General features: G+C 39.2%; 2 protein-coding genes across 3 annotated transcripts in view; both read left to right on the top strand.

Annotated features, from left to right (window-relative positions):
• Positions 1-6,236: 6,236 nt before the first annotated feature.
• On the top strand, positions 6,237-10,906 carry prdm12b (PR domain containing 12b). The gene is made up of 5 exons (XM_029722327.1): positions 6,237-6,800; positions 8,114-8,304; positions 8,499-8,654; positions 9,079-9,193; positions 9,356-10,906. The coding sequence occupies exons 1-5, from the start codon at positions 6,584-6,586 to the stop codon at positions 9,787-9,789; spliced, it is 1,113 nt and encodes a 370-aa protein (XP_029578187.1). The 5' UTR covers positions 6,237-6,583; the 3' UTR covers positions 9,790-10,906.
• Positions 10,907-11,253: 347 nt separating this feature from the next.
• Positions 11,254-23,347, top strand: part of c5 (complement component 5) — a 58,526-nt gene continuing 46,432 nt past the window's right edge. For both annotated transcript variants that reach the window (XM_029722326.1, XM_029722325.1), the window contains exons 1-10: positions 11,254-11,370; positions 11,611-11,806; positions 12,225-12,381; positions 12,518-12,588; positions 15,452-15,546; positions 15,663-15,745; positions 15,888-15,978; positions 16,310-16,412; positions 16,677-16,809; positions 17,089-17,204. In XM_029722326.1, the coding sequence (XP_029578186.1) occupies positions 11,306-11,370; positions 11,611-11,806; positions 12,225-12,381; positions 12,518-12,588; positions 15,452-15,546; positions 15,663-15,745; positions 15,888-15,978; positions 16,310-16,412; positions 16,677-16,809; positions 17,089-17,204 (1,110 nt within the window). In that variant the 5' untranslated portion in view covers positions 11,254-11,305. The remainder of the gene's footprint in view (positions 11,371-11,610; positions 11,807-12,224; positions 12,382-12,517; positions 12,589-15,451; positions 15,547-15,662; positions 15,746-15,887; positions 15,979-16,309; positions 16,413-16,676; positions 16,810-17,088; positions 17,205-23,347) is intronic.

The following is a 23,347-nucleotide window of genomic DNA, read 5'->3' as shown; positions in this document are numbered from 1 at the left end:
CAATTTCTGTTAGTCACATGTCTGTGGAACTTGTTAAGTTTATGTCTCAGTTGTTGAATCGTGTTATGTTCATACAAATATTTACACATGTTAAGTTTGCTGAAAGTAAACGCAGTTGACACTGAGAGGACGTTTCTTTTTTGTTGAGTTTGTATAGAACTAGGGTGGAATCAAAAAAAAAAAAAAAACATTTATTTATATAGCCCTTCTTACATCAGCTGATATCTCAAAGTGCTGTACAGAAACCCAGCCTAAAACCCCAAACAGCAAGCAATGCAGGTGTAGAAGCACGGTGGCTAGGAAAAACTCCCTAGAAAGGCCAAAACCTAGGAAGAAACCTAGAGAGGAACCAGGCTATGAGGGGTGGCCAGTCCTCTTCTGGCTGTACCGGGTGGAGGTTATAACAGCACATGGCCTAGATGTTCAAATGTTCATAAATGACCAGCGTTGTCAAATAATAATAATCATAGTAGTTGTCGAGGGTGCAACAAGTCAGTAACACAAGAGTAAGTGTCAGTTGGCTTTTTCATAGCCGATCTTTGAGAGTTGAAAACAGCAGGTCTGGGACAGGTAGCACATCCGGTGAATAGGTCAGGGTTCCAGCAGGTCTGGGACAACAGGTCTGGGACAGGTAGCAGGTGGAAGCAAGCAATAGAACCCTTTTTGGTTCTATACTGAACAAAAATATAACATTAACATTTAACGTGTTGGTCCGATGTTTCATAGGCTGAAATAAAATATCCCAAACATTTTCCATAAGCACAAAACGCTTATTTCTGTCAAATTTGTGCACAAATTTGTTTACATCCCTGTTAGTGAGCGTTTCTCCTTTGCCAAGATAATCCAATCACCTGACAGGTGTGGCATATCAATTAGCTGATTAAACAGCATGATCAGTACACAGGTGCACCTTGTGCTGGGTGCAATAAAGGATCACTCAAATGTGCAGTTTTGTCACAATACAATGCCACAGATGTCTCCAAGTTTTGAGGGAGTGTGCAATTGGCATGCTGACTGCAGGAATATCCACCAGAGCTGTTGCCAGATAATTGAATGTTCATTTCTCTACCATAAGCCACCTCAAACTTCATTTTAGAGGATTTGGCAGTATGTCCAACTGTCCGAACAACCACAGACCACATGTAACCATGCCAGCCCAGGACCTCCACATCCATATTCTTCACCTGTGGTATTGTCTGAGACCAGCCACCCCAACACTTAATGAAACTGGGTTTGCACAACCGAAGAATTTCTGCACAAACCAGGAAAGCTAGTCATCCTCACCAGGGTCTTGACCTGACTGCAGTTCCGAGTCTTAACTGACTTCAATGGGCAAATGCTGGAGAAGTGTGCTCTTCACGGATGAATCCCGGTTTCAACTATACCGGGCAGACAGCGTGTATTGAGTCGTCAACGTTGTGAGATTGACCCATGGTGGGGTTATTGTATGGGCAGGCATAAACTACGGACAACAAACACAATTGTATTCTATCGATGGCCATGCACAGATATACCGCAGAGATATACCGTCACCTCATGTTTCAGAATGATAATGCACGACCCCATGTCTCAAGGATCTGTACACAATACCTGGAAGCTGAAAATGTCCCCGTTTTTCCATGGCCAACAGATGCATATCTGTATTCCCAGTCGAGCGAAATCCGTAGATTAGGGCCTATGGAATGTATTTAAATTGACTGATTTCCTTATATGAACTGTAACTTCTTTGAATTTGTTGCATGTTGCGTTTATATTTTTGTTCGTATAAGGAACCTTTTTTTCTGGAATGTAGCGCTAATTTACGAAAGGTTATGATTGTTGTGTGTAGCTAAATTTGGCCACTGCTGTAGCTATAGCCTATATGGTATTTTAATATCAGGGAATATTGGCCTTAATTTGATTGATTTTATGTTTTGTTAGTGTGGTTATTCATGTGTGGTCATTCAAGTTTACCTAAAATGACTATGTAGCAATGCATAGGCTTCCGTTGATCACGCTTATTTAATAAATGTGAGGACAGACATTTACATTTACATTGTTTTGTGTTAGCCAAAAAGTTTCTACTTCTGTCGTTTTATTAATATACCAATAGTTTCGTAACTTCTGGTGCGTATAATCTGTTGAATGATTGACAATTGACAATCATCCAACTAATTAGTGTTGCAAAATAGGCTACTGCATGTCAAATTACCAATGGTCTGTTTGGTATTTTGAAATTGTAATTTGTATTTCCTAAAGGCTAAAAATTCACTCATTCAAACTCTTGGCAGGCAATTTCAACCATAATTATGCTATTAAAAATCTACTTCTGATAAATACATCTCGAGCTGTGTGCCTTGCACTCCCGTCTTCAACCATTCGTTATTTCTGTTACTCTATAGTGAAAATAAGAAGCTTACTAACTCAGCCACCTGTGATTACATTTAGGCCTATCCTTGCCTCGTGGGGATGCGCATCGATTTGTTTCATGTAGTAAAATGCTCTTTAAACCTTTCCTTGGTGCGCTTAATAATTAAATTTTAACCCTTCACTAATTTGAGCACATGTGCTTGGTCTCTAAACACTATTGTTTCTGTCGTATTCAGAATTGTGCCACAAAATCTGGGTGTATAATTTAATTGAACAGGGCGCTTATTGTGCACTAATTTCTCGTGTGTAGCAGACACCGTCCTTTATTCAGATGGAAACCTAAAGTGCATTTGATATGATAAACTCCAAAGCGGTTAGAACCAGCATGCATTATCTATTCACATTATCGCCATAATGAAGCGAAACGCGAGACTGGACAAGAGGCTTTCTTTTTGGATTATTAAGACTGTGCACATGTCCTCGCTTGTCTATGGGTTAGTGTTGGATTAATTAGTATTTAGCATTATTGTATGCATTCAGTAAATTAATATGTTTACATTATTGGTGATATTGTGTTGGTTGGATTGTGTTGGATATTAGGTGGGTCGTTGGATCCCAATTTGAGTGTGCCATTTGGGTACATTCCCATAACCACTTATGTGATGTCGCAACCTTTTACGAAACGTCTTTTAATGCTTTCTGTTTGCTTTAGAGCCCTCTATTTCTTTCGTTCTTTTCAAATCCTCGTCTTCACCTGGCCTGTAAGAAACCTACATTTTTGTCTCCTATTCTTTCTCTCTCAAATAATCAGCCGTGTGCCAAAAGTGTCCCTCTTGTTTTTACGCGTGCCAGTCACCTGCTGTCTCCCTTAGCCGCCCTCATTCTCTACCCCCGTTTAAAGAAGCTTGCCTTTCTCTTACCAATTCTTTTGACTTTCAGTAGTCTGTTTCTCTAAATAGATTCAGATTGGGTACATATTGAGTTCCCATTGTCTCTCAAGGGCTGTACTAAGCTAATTAAAGTTTATCCTACCAAATAAAAAAGCATCTCCCGGCCTCGCTCCTATTAAATTCGCCCATCGCTTTCCAGCCAAACTCCCCCATTTTTACCCCATGAAAAAAATCCTCTGTTCATCGAGTCAAATCAATTGAAAAACATTTGCAAATCTCCATTATTCGTGGATTTTTGTCTTTCTCTTTTCACAAAAGCCACAGAAGCAGCTTGCTGCTTTGTGCAACTGAGCCGCTCAGGGAAGCTATGAATTCTAAATAAATTACGCATTGGGGTACCTCTCTTTATCTTTCTGTGTAGCCTACAGCTTTTCTTTTTTTTCACTTTATTGTTTGCAATAAACTTTTACGCAATACTAATAAGACATCGTTTTAAATAAGTGTTTCTGCCTGAGTTTAGTTGCCCCTAAATATGGACTAATACGCTGGTAAATTAATTGTATGATATGCGCGCAATCACTTATTCTATAGCATATCCAGGTTATTTTCTATTCACAATTAAGTACATTTTTTATTAATAGTTGTATGTAGCATAAAGTTGTTTGTTTCAGTAGGTTAACTGGGTCGTGATACTGCCGCTCGCATAATCTGTGTCCATGGGTCCCACATGTGCCCATGGGAGTTTTACAAAAACACTTGTTGAAATTCAAGCGTCCAAATTAGCAATATCAAACTGGAAATGGTCTGTTGTTGCCAAAGGGAATTTGATAAATCATTATTAACTACTCCAATCTACTCTGATAACGTTTTGCATATTGTGTGTGTGTGTGTGTGTGTGTGTGTGTGTGTGTGTGTGTGTGTGTGTGTGTGTGTGTGTGTGTGTGTGTGTGTGTGTGTGTGTGTGTGTGTGTGTGTGTGTGTGTGTGGCTAGCTATAGTACTCCAAAACATGCAAAACTAGACACTCCATAACATGTTTAGGTTAGTTTCCTACTGTATGCTAACTCAAATTCGCCAAGGCAACGTCATAAAAAAATATAGTATAATAATGATTTGCCAACATATTTTTTCCTATATCTATTTAGGGATTTCATGAATTTATCTTAACTGCATGTCCTTTTACGTCATATGCCTATACCTTCCCTTTTACATCGATGATATTACAGACCAATAATAACTGTATGAGCTAGGCTACTGTTTACTGGAAATATCAAATGTAATTCTTACTGCTTATTCATAAGGTCTATTTTTATATTTCTTCAATATCCTAGATATTGTCCATCCCTCCCGGCGCATTTCTTGTTCAACTGTCTAAAATCAAATTTATTCGCGTGCAATAAATGTTAAACTGCAATAAATATAAATCAATCTCAATGTGTGCAAATCCTATTCAAAAGCGTAGAAAAAAATCCCGAGAAGAAAAATCGAGGAGGGGGGAGCCCCCTAAAAAGCAGGTGTTGAGCAGTAATCTCTTTTCGTGCCCTGTCACTCACCTTCGTTTTCCCTTGTCACTTTGTCGCATGCAGCCTTCTCACTTCGAGCGCCTTTTCTTCATTTTCATCAACAACAAAAAAATCTCGTCTTGCACTTGTAAGACCCCAACCTGGTCCAGATTTCCCAACCATCCCCTTGTATTTATCCATATAAAAGATGAGTGCATCGATGTCAAATTGCTCTCAAAACACCATGAAAGATTGATTTGCAGCACTTTCCTTTCAGCTGACATTATTGCGAAGAGGGCAGAATAGGGAACCCGCGAGCTTGGATGGAATAAAGATGTTCTCTCTGCTGGAAAAGGGAGAAAACTACCCATTTACTCCCAGTCCATCAACCCTGAAAAACAGGAAAATAAAGAGCCCTGTCTATTCAAAGAGAGGCCGGTACACCTCTAAACAATTCTTAAGGCTTTATATTAACATTCATTAATATTTAAGGCAGGGATGCGATAGCTGAATCTCCCATCGCATAAATTGCTTAGCATTTTTTTGCCTCTCAAATTCAGTAATGTTATTAATTGGCTGCATGGCAGGGCTGTGAAGGGAACGGTTGTGTTAAGCCTATTTCTATTGGTGTAGACTTTGTAAAGTTCTACTTCCATGAGTGTAAAAATGACTGCAATATCCCCATTTTCACTTGTGATGCATAAACCTATTGGCTATAGTCTACATCAATTTACATAATCTCTAGATCATGTAGGCCTGTAGCCTAACCTAGTAATTTAGCAAGTAAACAATTTGTGATCTTATTTGAGTCACTGTAAATTATGTGGTTAGATTTGCACTGTAATGCTACATGTAGATGATGCATAGATTATTTAACTTCTTACTTGTTCCGTTTATATTTGAAATAAATACAGGCTAATTAGCCCAAATACATCATGTCGCATGTATGTTATGAATGCTATGTGATTGTGCGTCTGCGATGCAGGTTACATTTGCTATAGGCTATCAATTCGACTATTACTGTATAGGCTTATAACAATGTGCCATGCTGAAAAGGTATGTCGTGTTGTATAACCTACTATTTAATGATTCAGAACAAAGTTATGGTCCTTTACAAAAAGTAAATGTTGCCTAAGTGTAATTGGTCATATTCACAGTCAATGAGGCAAAACGTTTATTTTCTCAATAGACTAATGCTCTGAAGTAAAATAATTTTAACTCAGAATTATTCCAGTTATTAGCTTGTTTTTTTTTAATGCTAAACTAAGTTTGTCTTTATTTTGCTGCCTTGTTGGGTTTTTCCCCTGCCCGGAGCATTTTGGGGCACGCTACTGCTGCTGCAACGCAAGACGCAGGAGGTTGGTGAGAGAGTGGTGGACTGAGCTTGTTATTCCTCGGGCAAGGTGATTTGTATTTCGCACCATTAGACACCCCCGTTAACAGTCCCGTTCCCTTGACACACACCTCCCTCCCCTGCCCCCCTGAGGATTGGCCACTCAATAAAGAGCTAGGCTTTTTTCCTGGTAGAACAAGGCTCCAGAACATAAGGGGAGGGTCATTAATAACTAATTAGAGGGGGTCACACCAGCAGGATATAAAGACTACCAGGACTTTGAAACGGCGAAACATTTTAAAACTTCAGCCAGCAAAGGAGGACGTGTATTTGGCAAATAGCCTAGTCTGAAATTGTTGTGCATATAAGTATTCGTTTATTTTTATTTGTGTGTGTGTTCCATTTATTCTCCATCCATTAAAAAAGGCAGATGGACATCTGAAATTGCGCACAGACTAGCCTACTTATATTTCGGCATTTTTTAGATAAACCTCACAGATTTGTGGCACCATGGGTTCCGTGTTGCCCGCTGAAGCATTGGTGCTGAAGTCTGGATTTAAACAACAAAGTTTGTCTCTGTCTGAAATTATCACCTCGGACATTCTCCATAGTTTTCTCTATGGTAGATGGAGGAACGTGCTTGGGGAACACCTTTTGGAGGAGAAGATAAACGTCAGTCCCAAAACAGCTTTCACCGCAGAGGTCCTTGCGCAATCATTCTCAGGGGGTGAGTATATTGGATGTTTCATTTCGAATTATGCAGGCCTTTATTATTTGTATCCTTTCAACTGTTTCCATGTCTTTATCCACGTATAGCCTGTTTATGTATTAGTATTAAGTAAAACAAAGTTACATATATTTTATTGATATAATTGAGTTTCGTTATTTTGAATTTCCTAGGCGACTCTAAAGTGTGTTGATAATTTTTTACGTAATTCAAGTGTTGAAATGCCGTCTGTCTAGAAGCAGCATATAGACTAACTGTGAACTATAAACGATCAAATTCACATAGCCTATAGGCTTACAGAATTTTCCAAAAAACCCTTTCTAAAGTTTTGTTCTGGTCCCCATGCACTTTTTCCTTGAATTCCATTTATTTCCATACCATTAAGCGCATCAACCGTTTCACGACATGATCCCACGTAGCATATTTAGAGACTCGTTTAGGATCGCGTGTAACTAACTGATGGTGACTTAAATAGGGATATTAAATGAATTTGGTTAAAGTTGTGCTTGACCTAAGAAAGTTTCCACACAGACTACGGACTATAGAGGGAAAGAAAAACCCTTTATTTTAAATGTCCCAGGTTTTATCTTGCATTCAACAATCTCAGAAAAGCCTCTCTCCCCCGCTTTGGCAGCTATTACACGCCCAACACTTTTCTCTTTCAGTCGCCTTTAATAAAGATTGGTGTTCCTCCGTTAATATGCGGTGAAGGCTAATTCTATTGCTATTCACACCATGTCAGCCGTCTAAATCGCCTTTCCATTTTTTCCCCCAGAAATTCCAAGGCCTTTTAAACAAGTCCTCATTTCATTGGCCCTACATGTGTTGCTACAAAGTTTTTAAGTGGATCATGAATGTGGAATTATACATTTCTTTCCACTTGCATTTAGCCTCTAATGTGTAAGGGCCCATCACATCCAAAGCATAACAATGTGCTGCTTTCAGGTTGGGAAATGAGCTTTTAACCCTTTTCTGCTTAGGCTCAAATTAAATTTCACTGGTTTTCACACCCTAAATGATTAGGCACCCAATGAACAATGCTTGTATAAAATTGAGTTTATAAAAGACATGAAGACATCCTTTGGTATTTGTAACAATACTAACAACATTTGTTGTCAACTGGTGAAAATTTATGGCCCACGATATTCAATATCCCATTTGTGAAAGCACTGATTTCTGCTGCAAAGAGCAATTTCATAGGAAAGCATTGAGACCAGTGATCACAATTGCAGCCTAGACAACTGAAATGTTGCACGATGTTGCTACAATACAGGTATATGTTATCATGCTAAATGTCCCTCTCTGTTCCCCAGAGGTTCACAAGCTCTCCAGTCTGGTGTTGCCAAGTGAAGTGATAATAGCCCAGAGCTCCATCCCTGGCGAGGGCCTAGGAATCTTCTCCAAGACTTGGATCAAAGCTGGGACAGAGATGGGGCCTTTTACTGGCCGAGTCATCTCGCCTGAGCATGTGGATCTCTTCAAGAACAACAACCTCATGTGGGAGGTAAGCAAAGGTGGAGTGTGCATGCATGTAGCAGAAAAGACTGGTAGGTCATGTACAGGCTTACACCCCAATGCTAGTCATTTAACAATTGTTTGTCACATACAACCACATACACATGAAAATAATAAATAGGATCAGGTTATTGCTTGTATGGATATAGATGGACACTCCATTGTTTTTGTGTGTTCCCTTAGGTGTTCAACGAGGATGGTACTGTGCGCTACTTCATTGATGCTAGTCAGGAGGATCACCGCAGCTGGATGACCTATATCAAATGTGCCCGCAATGAGCAGGAGCAGAACCTGGAAGTGGTGCAGATTGGCAGCAGTATCTTCTACAAAGCTATGGAGGTGAGTTTGACCCACAGAACTAGAATGAGTAGAACGGGAATCCTCATTCAAGTCAATGATCCCTCTCTATGAGATTCAATTTCTATGGCTAGACCCCTAGAACAGCGTTATTTCATTACATTGTTGTTATTATTATCATGACTACTCACATTATTACATCTAAATGCACTACATTCTACTTCTACATGATATTGTACAAATAATAATACAAATGTTATACTAATACTATATTCACAAGAAGTTGTCTTACAGACCCAAATGAGCTGGGCCCTTTGAGTGTTTAAGATTATTAGTAAATTAGTCAGTCAGTCCATCAGTCAATCAATCAATTAGGCAGTCATTAGTTATGATGTATTGTTGTGTTGTTTCTGATGTTATTGTTATTCCATAAAAGTAATGTATTTTGTATGTCAACCATTCGCAGACCATTCCCCCCGACCAGGAGCTGCTAGTGTGGTATGGAAACTCACATAACACATTCCTGGGGATACCCGGAGTTCCAGGAATAGAGGATGACCAGCAGAAAAAGAGCAAAACCGGTGAGTCTTTAGTCGGAAACGATTTGGGCCAAAAGATGCAGATTGGCTTTTCACTATCGCTTTCTGAAATAGGCTGCCAAAGTTTAGATTTATTTATTTTATGTACAACATTGAAAGTGTTTGTCGAGATGAGTCTGACTCTATTCTCTCTCTCTCACCTAGATGAGTTTCATATTTGCGACGGCTCCACCTCCTCGGCCTCTGCCCTGCCTACCACCGCTAGCCGAATGCGCTGCGTCATCTGCCACCGGGGCTTCAACTCTCGCAGCAACCTGCGTTCCCACATGCGCATCCACACCCTGGACAAGCCCTTTGTATGTCGCTTTTGCAATCGGCGCTTCAGCCAGTCGTCCACCCTGCGCAACCACGTGCGCCTGCACACTGGCGAGCGGCCATACAAGTGCCACGTGTGCCAGAGTGCCTACTCTCAGTTGGCAGGACTGCGGGCGCACCAGAAGAGCGCCAGACACCGGCCCGGTGGTGCGGGGGGAGTGGTGGTGGGCCTCCACCAGGCACACTCCCCCCCACCCCCCCAGATGACCACGGTGCCCCACCCAGCCTCTCTGGTGCACCACATCCCCACCATGGTCCTGTGAAGGAAAGCCTTGTACATTTATTCCAATAGGCACATCCCCCTCGACAGTGATGATCGTACTGCAAAATGTGATGCTTTTCTACAAGTCTGCCCTTCCTTGCACATATTTTATGTAAATTAACTGGCTTTAGTGGTGTCACTGTTAGAGCTACCGGCAAATGGACTTTCTGATCACATATAATAGTTTGGCCCTCACAATTTCTCTTTTACAATGCACTATGTAGGACGAAGGTGATCTAGGTACTGGAATTCTGTTAACTTACTGTCAAAAATGTAACTAGACCTGATGTTGTCACTGTGACCGTTCTTGTGAGATTAAGTTTTTATATATATTTGGGTCCATAATATACAGTACTGTATGTAGTGTATTGATTGGTCATGCCAGGTACCGTCATACTGATAACATATAGAAATCCATTGATTTTATAGATATAAAAAAAATCTATTGGTCAAGTTCTGAATGGTTTAACATTTTGAAGTTATTGGAAGTTATTTTTCTCTCTTACCAGTGCATGGGACAATATTTGTCTACTCAATGACCATAAGTCTTGGGATGTTCTTGTACATCTTCAGAGGTACTGTATCTGGGAGGCAAATGTAGTTCACTTTTGTTTGCATGCAGTTTTTATTTATTTTTTGGAAAATAATGCTATTTGTTTGTTTCCACCTGAATGAGGTAGCCCAGGCTGACAGTCAAATTGATTTGTACAAACAAGATCTGGGTTTGGGAGGACATTCACACGTTCTTAACATTGATTAACTCATATTTTTTACTATTGTAACAAGAATTGTATATTTTGCAACCGTAATGGATGAAGGATCATTTGAACTGGTCACTTAACAGGATTTTCCAGACTCTCCCAGTAACCGTTAGCTTTGTTGTGTCCCAGTCAGGGAATAGAATGATTCATGACATGTAAATACACTATATAAGATGTAAATATAATCCTAAAATGTACTCTATTTCCAGAATTATTGAACAGTCACTTTATCTCTACATGTACAGTATGTATAACTTAAATGACAAAACGGGGTGCAGTGTATTACCTATAATATGTTTGCATATATAAATTACTTTGTATTTTCACCTAGTACTCCAAATAAATCATTGTAACCTTCCTTGTCTTCTGTTAATTGTCCCATGATTATAACTGTTTATATCACACAATCTCTCCATATATAATTAACTGTACCATATACTGTATGTCTAAATTCAGTTTCCCTTAGTGAGTTAATCCATTGATAAGCCAAATCGCATTAAGTAAACATGGTTTCCAGTAACCTCCTTATCAACTTGCATCACAGAGCCAACAGAATCCCTCTTTTGAAATAATGCTGTAAAAACAGAGCTTAAGCAAACTCACCTTTGTGACTAGAAATGGTTGGAAATTCTGAGCTTTCATGACCACAGTTGATGATTAACTGAAAACAAGCAGACTGCATAACTCCTTAGTGGGCTGGATAAAAACATCAGCGGTTGGGTTTGCAGAGTCAGTCAGTCTCATCGGCAGTGGAAGATGAAACTCTTACTGCTTCTTTGTGTTTTTCATTGCTGCTGTTTGGCAGGTGCTCAGGAAAAGACGTAAGTGGCTGCATTTATGACAATCCTGGCAATTGTGAATTTTTTTAGTTTTGACTTGTTTGGATTAGTAAGTATAGTAAGTAGCTTTGTCTGAGCCAGAATGGCCAATAGGGCAGGAGCCTATCTCCTGTTTCTGTAGCATGAGGCAGCTTAATGTACAAGTACATTCCCTGAACAGGACACTAGTGTGTCACAGTGACATATTTTCTATAACCCTGTTTTTCCCATATAACTCTTAAGGTACCTGATCACTGCTCCTAAACTCCTCCGACTGGATGCATCTGAGAAAGTAGTGATTCAGCTGTTTGGCTATACCCAAGAAGCCAATGTCCATGTTTACTTGAAAAGCTCTATGGATGCAGCCCATATAAAATATGCTGATCAGTTTGTGACCCTCAACACCCAGAATGGCTTCCTGGAGGCTGTCACATTGAGGGTCAGACAAAGCTCCAACGAGTGAAACAGGCAGCCATGTTTCCTTTTGAAGGACAGGGCAGTATTCACAAAGTGCCTCAGAGTAGGAGTGCTGATTTAAGATCAGTTTAGCCTTTTATTATAAAAAACAAAAACAAGAGGGACCTGGTCCTGGATCACCATTCCTTCTCTGAGATGTTTTACAAATACAGGCCCAAGTGTCTATATCTGTGTAAAACAGGAAATACGTAGTAATACAAAGACCATGGAGATTTGAAATGTTTATGTTATGTTGGTTATGAAATGTATGTGGTAATGATTTTGCATGCATTTTTTTCACATCTTTCTTTGCAATAGGGCATATTGGGTTTGTATGAATTTTATTTGAGATATTTGTTCTTAGTAAGGATTTTTTTAATCAATATATTAACTCTCCACAGATTTTCCCTAGTACATTCCCTAAGGATGCCACTCATACATACCTTGAAGTTAGAATTCCAGAACAGTTTGCGCAGCACGTGAAGATACCAGTCTCTCGTAAAAATGGCTTCCTCTTCATTCAGACTGACAAACACATTTATACCCCAGAACAATCAGGTGAGGATGATAACAGCATTGTGCGTGTGTGTTGGTGCGTATGTGCATGTGTGTTTGAGCATATCTGTTGCTAGTTGTATGCCATTGTGAGAAGTGGATACACATACCCCTTCTAATGCTAAGCATGATCCAACAGTGAAAGTGCGAGCATTTTCTCTCAATGAAGATCTGCAGCCAGCCCTTCGACCTGTGACTCTAACTTTCAGGGTGAGTGTATCACAAATGGACGTTCCACTGGGCACACCACGTCATTTCATCGTGGATAACTGGGGAATGTTTCGTTGAGAGATGTTGATCAATGAGATTACAACCTATATTTACCCACATAAAAAGACAGCCAAAAGTTAGTTTTCACTATTATTTCAACCATCTAAAAGCACAACCATATTCCAATGGAAAAACAATGTTTGATTTTTGGTTTAGGTGTCACCCACACTAAAAGCACAGCAACGTTTAAATGGGAATACAGTGTCAGATATTTCGTTTATTTATACAACAGATTGTGTTATCACTGCTTTATCTAATAGCAGAACCAAAGGACCTGGATTGCAGTTGAGATTACATTAAATGTATATGGTGCAATTGATCAATGTCGTTCGACAATCTGCACAGATTATTACAGAAATTGTGAAGATCTCCACGGAACTGCGACAACCTATGCATGCTATCTTGAACATGCATGCTTTATATCAGTGGTTCTCAACTGGTTTTGCCTCGGGACCCAAATTGAACCAGGTTGTCTCAGTCACGACCCAATATTCGCATCGCCAAAATACAATCTGGAAAACTATTTTTAATGCTATATTGATAGTAAATGTTGCAACTATATGACAAGAGAACAACATTCCCACCTCTTTCATTGTCAATAATAAAATTTTGCCCATATTCTTGATGAAACATTTGAATAAACTCTCTAGCTTGAGACCACAAAATCACCCAAAATAGTGCTACTAATAGCTCTATATTGAAATTACTGTGATTGAAGAAAAACATTTCTTAGATTAAATAAAAAAAAAAATGTAAATTCATTATAATTTATACACATTCTCTACCTGGTTTATGTCGTCTAAATTTAGACTGGAGTATTTTGCATTACCAAGGCAACTACTGTAGCTATCTAGCAAACTTGCTAGCCAAAATAATGCAACTCTGTGGAAGACAGATTCGTTCATTATTTTCCTTAGAATGCATAGCCCCTCGTTGATTATCCCTTACTTCTACAACCGGTGGGTTTAATCCTGAATGCTGATTGGTTAAAACCGCATTCCAGCCGGTGTCTTTTCCACAAGTTACTACCAGCTACATCTATGATGTAAAAATGCCTATTTACTCTGTTCCATCTGACTGGCAATCCACTGTCTCATCAACCCAGCCAGGCACTTTATAAACTTGATCTCCACTATAAAAAGCATCTAGACATTATCTCACATTTAGTTTTCAACAGTGGAGATTTGAATAAACCTTGTCTGTCTCTCCGACATTTGCAGCATTGTTTCAATATTCAAATTCGATCTGCTGTCCCATAGTAATGAATGTGTCGGGAGTCGGAACGAGACAGGATGGCAGGCAGCGTTTCTCAATCAGCCAAAATCATTCATCAATTGGCATCATTTTTATGGATATAGACAAAGAAATGCCAATAGAAAAAAGGTGAAATGAAGTGCAGCTAGTTTGCAGTCTTTCCAGCTTCAGTTTGAAGTGATTGTGTTAGCTAGCTAGCTCCTCTGAACAACAGTGACCTGACGAGAGAGCACATTCTATGTGCCAGGCAAAATCGCGCCTCGTTATCTCATTGTTATGGTTGTATCCAAATAAATGTCTCTAGAAAATAGTTTAAACAAATGCAAATGCAGCTACTTTGCTGTTATTCTGGCTAAATTAGTTGTAGTTGGCTGACTAGCTAGCAAGCAAGTGATAAGACTGTTGCCAGCCAGTATGGCAATGGAACATTTAGAACGAACGACTGGGTCGCGTCCATAGATACAGAAGAAAAAGACTACGACTGGGTCGCGTCTCTAGCAACCGAACGGATAGAACTAACGACCAGCCGGCTTGGGTAGCAACCTTAGATTTGTTTCGGGACAATATCTTGTGGAAGGATGAAATAGTATGAATAAATTCATCCAAATAACGTTCCACCACGTCGTTCATTATTTTCCATAGAACGTATTCCCTCGTTGATTATCCCTTACATATGTTAAAGAATATGACTAAATGCAACTTTAAATGGACTTTAACCTGTTAAACTTTGAACATAGTTTGGGGTACCTGTTCCGTGGAGCTTGAGTGCTACCCACTCCCACTTTCGAAAGCTACAGTACTTGTCTTTTGGAGGATTTTTTAATATATATTTTGTATTTATTTAACTAGGCAAGTCAGTTAAGAACAACTTCTTATTTACAATGACGGCCTACACTGGCCAAACCCGGACGACGCTGGGCCAATTGTGAGTAATGGGACTCCTAATCACTGCCGGTTGTGATACAGCCTGGATCAAGCTCAAATCTTACTGAATCCAACATATCAATTATGAATTTGTAGACAAAATGGAATTAACTCCAGACTAAGTCAGTGGCACAGATGGAACTATCCAACCAGCCGATACTTCTCCTTCAAATGTGGATAATTGGTGGCGTTGTAAACTAAACAGTTCAATATCACTAAATATCTTTAAATTTCAAATCAACCAGAGCTTAAAACCCTCGGCCTATTGTATTGTCTATTTTTAGTGGAATTCTGGGTTGAATTGAAACAATCGCTGTTGATGACTTTGCAAATGCTATATAGACCTAAATAGCATAATTGATGATATATGAGTGATAAAGTATGGTCACATTTCATTTGCTCAGTTAAACCTACTCTTTGGAATGACATGGAACTTTGTCATTTTGGTGAACGGTCCCTTTACGAAGCACCTTCAATACCAGTGATCCAGTTAAGCTAAGTTATTTCCTGGAGTCCTGGACGACAGTACTTCTAGGTCTCAGGAAGGCAGTAGCGATGTACTTAGCCATACACTTAGCCATACACTACATTGATATGGGGCTTTCTTTTGTCTGGCAATGTATAGGACCCAGAGTTACAGAAGGTGGAAATTGTAGACATGACAGATGTCAATGGAATCCCATCAATGCAAAATCCTTTCAAAATCCCTCTAAAACCTAAGTAAGTGGTATCGACAACACAACATTTGACATCAAACTGTTAGTCATGATTCAGCATGATAATATCGGTTGTATGTATCATTCATGACAGTACATACGGTGTGGTCCATGTCATAGGTTAGGTATCTGGATAATTGAAGCTTCTTACACAGATGAGTTCACCACAAAAAACAAAGCTGAATTTGAAGTCAAAGAATACGGTAACTCTACAAGAAACATTGATTGTGATTGATGATTGAATTATACTTAACAAAATAATAATTATACCTCCCACCAAGTTACATTTATTTAGACACCTTTGAGTCTAACTTTTGAGTTTAACTGTGCTTTCTTTATTATTAGTATTACCCAGCCTATCCATCCACATGCAGCCAGAGGCTAACTACATCAGTTCCGGTACTTTTGAAGCTTTTAAGATCAAGATATCCGCCAGGTGGGTTTAAGAACAGAAAAGTTATGCTTTTTTGAACTGAAACGTATCTCAATCCAACAATATTCAGTCTGTCTGATCATTTTGCCTAGTTAAATAAAGGTAAAAATAAATAAATATATATATATATTTTTTAATAACCTTTATTTAACTAGGCAAAATGATCAGACAGACTGAATATTGTTGGATTGAGATACGTTGCATTAATTAACCTACACTGTTGCATTAATTCTTGATTAAGTTAAGTCTTGTCTTATGCCTTGTTAGTAGTCAGGGCGGTTGTACATTATCTTGGATGATATTGAGTTTCTTTGTTATTTGTGCTGTGTATCAGGTATATTCATGGTGCTCCAGTTGCAAATGCAGAGGTATTCCTACGGTTTGGATACATTGGGAAAACAACTGTCATCCTACACAAATCAGTGAGAAGAGAGCAAGTAAGAATTAGTTATGAATAACAAGTTATGTTTGTGCGGTTGGGTGTGCGTGTCAGTGCACTACACATGGAGAAAGAAGATAGTGGGTTCGAGTCCCGCTGGTGCCACCCACAAGAAAAATGTATGCACGTATGATTGTAAATCGCTTTGGATAAAAATGTCAGCTAAATATATATTATAATATTATTATATGATGTTATTGTTTTACATTGATCTTCTAGAGCCACTGGGGTTTTTAAGCAACATTGTGATCAAACTTTTCAGATGACAGAAAGTGGTGACGTGGAGGTGTGCATAAACATGAAGAAAGCTCTATCACTTGAAGATGGACCCAAAGAACTGGAAGGGATGGTGGAAAAGTTCCTGTATATGGCTGTGATGGTACAAGAGCCAACTGGTGAGAGACGCACAGTGTAGGCCCCCCTTGTTGTACACAAACCTACAGTATTGATGCCGAAATACATACTCTATAAAAAAAACCCAGCTCCATTAGGCCTATCCATTTAAACAATAATAAGTTGTGATGCATCTAAGATTTGCTCACTTTGACCTAGAGTTTGATTGATCATTCAAAGAAGATCATTCCATTATTGTGAAATGATTGCATCATTTAGTTTAGCAGGAACATATTATTACTCTATTTTTTATCAGACAGGGTTATTTTTAATCTCTCTAGGTGGTATCGCCCAGGAAGCTGAGATGGCCAATGTGAAGTTCTTAAAGTCCCCGTACAGACTGAGTCTTGTCGCTACTCCTCCTTTCATCAAACCAGGACTGCCATACACTATCAGGGTAGGGCACCTCTATAGCCTTGTTCACATTGGCAGTTTGCAGTGACTCAAATCCCATTTTGTTGCATACCTGATTATAATTAGTTCTTTTTCCTGCAGTCTGAAGTCAAAAAGCATATGGAATCAGATGTTTCAAGCCTAATTTCAAACCACCTAAATCTGATTTCTGGCCATGCGACTTGTGTCTGAATGGTCAAATCTGATTTATATGCCCTCAAGTGATTTTTAGACTGTTATTTGACACGTCTTGATGCGTACTCTTTTGACAGTTCCCAACTCCTATGGTCATTGTTCTGCCAAACATGACAGATCTGGGACCAAGCTACCTTTTATGAACAAATTGAAATACATGCAATAATAAAATTGCAAATTAAGTAGACACTGAATATATCCTCACTGTAAGATCTACTGTACAGAAGTAAATACAGTCATGTGAAAAAGTAAGTACACTCCCTGGAAAGTAGTCTTTTTTGTTGTTGTACATATTTGGACAGGTGGATATGTAATCTTCACTTCAACACTATTGACAGATAAAGGTAACCTAATTTAACAAATGACGCTAAAATATTATACTTTGCAATCATTTATTCATCAAAAATCTACAGAAATGCAATTCCATGGTGCGGAAAAAAACAAGTACACCCCTAACTTCAATAGCTGGTGTTGCCCCCTTTGGTTGAGATAAATCCATGTAGCCATTTCTTGTAACTGTCTATCAGTCTTACATCGACTCAGTTGAATTCTTTACAGCACTGCTTCAACTGTCATGATCGAGGGCTTTCTTGCATGCATGACCCGCTTCAAGTCCCCACACAGCATTTCGACAAGATTGAGATCTAGGCTTTGACTCTGCCATTCCCATAACCCTCCATTTCTTATTTTTGAGCCATTGTGTTGTAGCTTTGCTTGTGTGTTTTGGATCATTGTCCTGTTGCAAGATCCATGTTCGGTTCAGCTTCATCTTTTTGACAGATGGCCTCACCTTTTCCTCAAGAATTCTCTGGTACAATATTGAATTCATGGTTGACTCAATGATGGCATGTTGGCCAGGCCCTGATGCAGCAAAGCAGCCCCAAACCGTAATGCCACCGACTCCATGCTTTACAGTTGATATGAGGTTCTTCTGTTCAAAGGCAGTGTTTGTCACGCCCTGATCTGTTTCACCTGTCCTTGTGCTTGTCTCCGCCCCCCTCCAGGTGTCGCCCATCATACCCACTTATCCCCTGGGTATTTATACCTGTGTTTCCTATGCCAGTTTGTTCAAGTCAACCAGTGGTTTGTCTCAGCTCCTGCTTTTCCCCAGTATCTCTTTTTCCTCATCCTCCTGGTTTTGACCCTTGCCTGTCCTGAGTCTGAGCCTGCCTGCCGTCCTGTGCCACTATTCTGGATTATTGACCCCTGCCTGCCTTGACCTGTTGTTTGCCTGCCCCTGTTGTTGCAATAAACAGTGTTACTTCAACACAGTCTGCACTTGGGTCTTTCCTGAAACCTGATAGTGTTTTATTTTCACCAAACATGGCATTTGGCATTGTGACTAAACAACTCCACCTTTGACTCATCTGTCCAGAGCATCTGTCTTTACCCAGGTGTTGTCTGGCAAACGTCAGTTGTCTTGATATAAAAAAATAAATTGATAGCAGAGGCTTCTTCCTTCCTGACCTCCCATGTAGGCCAAGTTTGTGGAGTCTCTTTCTGACAGTTGACTCATGCACTTCGACATTGATTGTGGCAAGAGAGGCATGTAGACCCCTTGATGTTACCCTGGGGTTCTTAGAGACTTCTATGACATATTTTGGTCAGCTTTAGAGCTGCATTTGGTGGGACAACCTGTCCTAGGTAGATTGCCAGTGGTCTGGAATTTTCTTCATTTGTAGATGACCCGTTGGAATGATGTACTTTGAATTGCTTGGAAATGGATTTGTAACCCCCTCCCAGACTCATGGTCATCAATAATCTTCTGAGGGCCTCAGATAGGTCTTTTGATCTTGGCATGATGTGTTACCACACACCCATGTGGTTAAGACCAAACCAGACCAAGTTTCTAATTGTTATGGAAGGCTGGATCCTCCCAAGTTACTATCTAATCATTTGCACCTGCTTTGGTGCACCTGATTCTAATTTTAGCCATTTTATGTGATTGTAAAGGTAGCGTCTACGAACTTCTTCCGCATAAGGAAATTGCAACATTTTCAAAGTAAAACATGTTTTGTGTGATTTGTTAAATTTGGTAACCTTTATCAATGAATGTGGTTGGAATGAAGATCAAATATCTATCTGTCCAAATATGTAAAAAAAAAAAAATAATCCTCTACCGGTTCTTCCTAGAACCCTCTATGAATGGTTCCACCAGCCTTATTAGCATTTTAAATGAAAGACTTTATGACAATACTTTACATATATCATACGGTCTTTCTTTGAGTGCCTAGTTATACCCTAACACAGTGGTTTTAGGAAACTCCTGGTTTACAGACCACATTAGGCCAGCAAGTCATATTATGCTGACTTGCAAAGTGATGTGTAATTCCTATTGGAATCCAGCCAGAGTGAGAATATCCAACAATTGGACCTATTAATCACCTGCAACCTGCATTAAAGATATTACCTGGTAGTTTTTTATACCTTTTAGTCAGTAGTTCTGAAAGTAGCGTCCACGACCCAAAAGTGGTCCCCGAAAATTGCATACTGAGTCACAAGTGTGCAGATATGTGCACCATGTCAATGCTGTCTCTCGCTCTACTGTGTGTATGTCTTAAATAAATGGTAAATGTAAAGAAAATGGCGCCACATAGATTCAAGAAAACAGACACTTTCAATCTAGGGATTTCCTGGCTAATTAAGGTAAAACAGTAATTCTGCTTATAGATTATGCATGTATGAACTACACATTGACACATCCAGGCCAAAGTGTGAGGTTTAAAAAATAAGTATTAGTTGCCAAAGTACCGGAGCATGTCTTTAAAGAATAGCCTGGGTAGAGAAGATTGTTTACTTTGTACCTAAATCATCTAAACTGGAACAACCATCTCAGTAATGGGTGCAATAAGTCCAACTAAGAACAAATTGGATTACTTTAGAAAAATGTATGTTATTTATCTTTGTGTAGCATAACATTGTGCATGCAACCAATGTACATGCAAAAACACACATATTGAAACAAACAATTCTAAAGACCAATGTGCAATAGAGCATGCTTGGAAATATAATGGTTGTGATTTTGAGTGTTTCACTCATACTCCCTTCTATTCCCCTACTCCTTGCTCAGTAACATCATAGAAAATACTAATTTAAAAGACAGAAAACATGGCAAAGATAACAAAGTACTGTATATGCACAATTATGAACCTCTCTGGGGTATGTGGGATGCTAGCGTCCCACTCGCCAACAGCCAGTGAAATAGCAGAGCGCCAAATTCAAAACAACAAAAATCTCATTATTCAAATTTCTCACACATACAAGTATTATACACCATTTTAAAGATAAACTTCTCATTAACCTCCCTGGGCAAGGCGGGACGCTTGCCCAGTGGAATCGTGTGGCGCGAAATACAAATACCTCATAAATGCTATAACTTCAATTTCTCAAACATATGACTGTTTTACACCATTTTAAAGACAAGACTCTCGTTAATCTAACCACACTGTCCGATTTCAAAAAGGCTTTACAGCGAAAGCAAAACATTAGATTATGTCAGGAGAGTACCCTGCCAAAAATAATCACACAGCCATTTTCAAAGCATGCATATATGTCACAAAAACCAAAACCACAGCTAAATGCAGCACTAACCTTTGATGATCTTCATCAGATGACACTCCTAGGACATTATGTTATACAATACATGCATGTTTTGTTCAATCAAGTTCATATTTATATCAAAAACCAGCTTTTTACATTAGCATGTGATGTTCAGAACTAGCATACCCACCGCAAACTTCCGGTGAATTTACTAAATTACTCACAATAAACGTTTAGAAAATACATAACAATTATTTTAAGAATTATAGATACAGAACTCCTTTATGCAATCGCGGTGTCAGATTTTAAAATAGCTTTTCGGCAAAAGCACATTTTGCAATATTCTGAGTAGATAGCCCGGCCATCACGGCTAGCTAATTTGACACCCACCAAGTTTGGCCCTCACCAAACTCAGATTTACTATAAGAAAAATGTTATTACCTTTGCTGTTCTTCGTCAGAATGCACTCCCAGGACTTCTACTTCAATAACAAATGTTGGTTTGGTCCAAAATAATCCATAGTTATATCCAAACAGCGGCGTTTTGTTTGTGCGTTCAAGACACTATCCGAATGGTAAAGAAGGGTGACGAGCACGACGCATTTCGTGACCAAAAAATTCTAAATATTCCATTACCGTACTTCGAAGCATGTCAACCGCTGTTTAAAATCAATTTTTATGCCAATTTTCTCGTAAAAAAGCGATAATATTCCGACCGGGAGTGGTGGTTTTCGTTCAAAGAGAGAGAGAAAGTAAACATGGAGTCGACTCGTGCACGAGCCTTAGTCTCATAGTACTGTGACCGGCCACTATCCAAATGTTTTTCAGCCAGCCAGAGCCTGCAAAGCCACGATTCAGCTTTTTGCCGCCTTCTGAGAGCCCATGGGAGCCGTAGGAAGTGTCACGTAACAGCAGAGATCCCCTGTATTGGATAGAGATAATCAAGAAGGCCAAGAAATGGTCAGACAGGGCAACTTCCTGTTTGGAATCTTCTCAGGTTTTGGCCTGTCAAATGAGTTCTGTTATACTCACAGACACCATTCAAACAGTTTTAGAAACTTTGGAGTGTTTTCTATCCAAAGCTAATAATTATATGCATATTCTAGTTTCTGGGCAGGAGTAATAATCAGATTAAATCGGGTACGTTTTTTATCCAGCCGTGAAAATACTGCCCCCTAGTCATAACAGGTTAAGCAAACAAACTTTGCATTCTAATCTGGTGCATGAACAGATGAGAAAACAAAAAATTTGAAATGTTCAAACATTGTTCTATTGTCTCTGGTGAATGATTCTACTCTAGTCTCTCCATGCATGATTCAAAATCCAGGCTTGCGAATTGGTGCTCCATCTATCTATATCAGGGATGGGCAGCTGCCCCAAAAAAGTGGTGCCTTTTGTAGGTACAAAGACGTCGGGGCCTCAATTTATTGTTGAACGTTAGAATAGTAGAATATAAAAGGTGCAATTTCGAAATTTTGTTTAGCATCAGCAGTTTTCTCTTGTTATGTCAGTCACTGACAGTCACTCAATTAACCCATGTCAGCAAAATATTTTTGGATTGTAAGTTAGTCTTGCAGCCAGCTATCTAAACTTGTAGTAATCATGGTCAAATAGTCGACCGGGCAATCCCCATTGATTTTGTTATTCACTCTCCGTCAGATGTCATATTAAAAACTGCAAACATTCCTCTCTTTGATGTACTCAAAGATCGATTGAATTACTCTCATACAAATGGTAGACTTTCAGGTACTCAACAAGAAGGTGTGATTTCATTACTACTAAAACAGGACACAGGTGGTAAGTTTAAAGATCCAGTCCATTTAAAAAACTGGAGGCCTCTAACACTTCAATGTTGTGATGTGAAAATCCTGGCGAAATGCATAGCACATAGAATAAAAAAGGTTTTGCCAGATATTGTTCATAATGATCAGGCAGGTTTTTTAGATGGATGATATATTGGAGATAATATACTTGAAACAATTGAACATTATGAAACATCGAAGATACCAGGCCTGGTCTTCATAGCAGATTTTGAAAAAGTGTTTAATAAAGTATTGAGCTTTTAAGAGGAGTAAAACAAGGCTGTCTGTTGTCTCCATATCTATTTATTATGGCCATTGAAATGCTAGCTATTAAAAGTACATCCAACAAGAACATCAAGTGGTTAGAAATTCAGGGGATAAAAACAAAAGTGTCAATGTATGCGATGTCTGTAGTTTTTTCATAAGTCCACAATCTGGATCCCTGCACAGTCTCATTGAAGATCTTGATCACTTTTCTACCCTCACTGGATTAACTTCTTGGGGCTATGTGGGACGTTAGCGTGCCACCCGTGGCGCACCCTATCAACAGCAGGTGCATTTCAAGAGCGGCAAATTTGAAACCAAATAAATGTCAAAATTCAAATTTCTCA

The sequence above is a fragment of the Salmo trutta genome, chromosome 29 (assembly GCF_901001165.1).
Source record: "Salmo trutta chromosome 29, fSalTru1.1, whole genome shotgun sequence".
Classification (NCBI taxonomy): domain Eukaryota; kingdom Metazoa; phylum Chordata; class Actinopteri; order Salmoniformes; family Salmonidae; genus Salmo; species Salmo trutta.
Note: the sequence above shows the minus strand (reverse complement) of the source record. Positions and strands in the feature narration are given on the sequence as shown.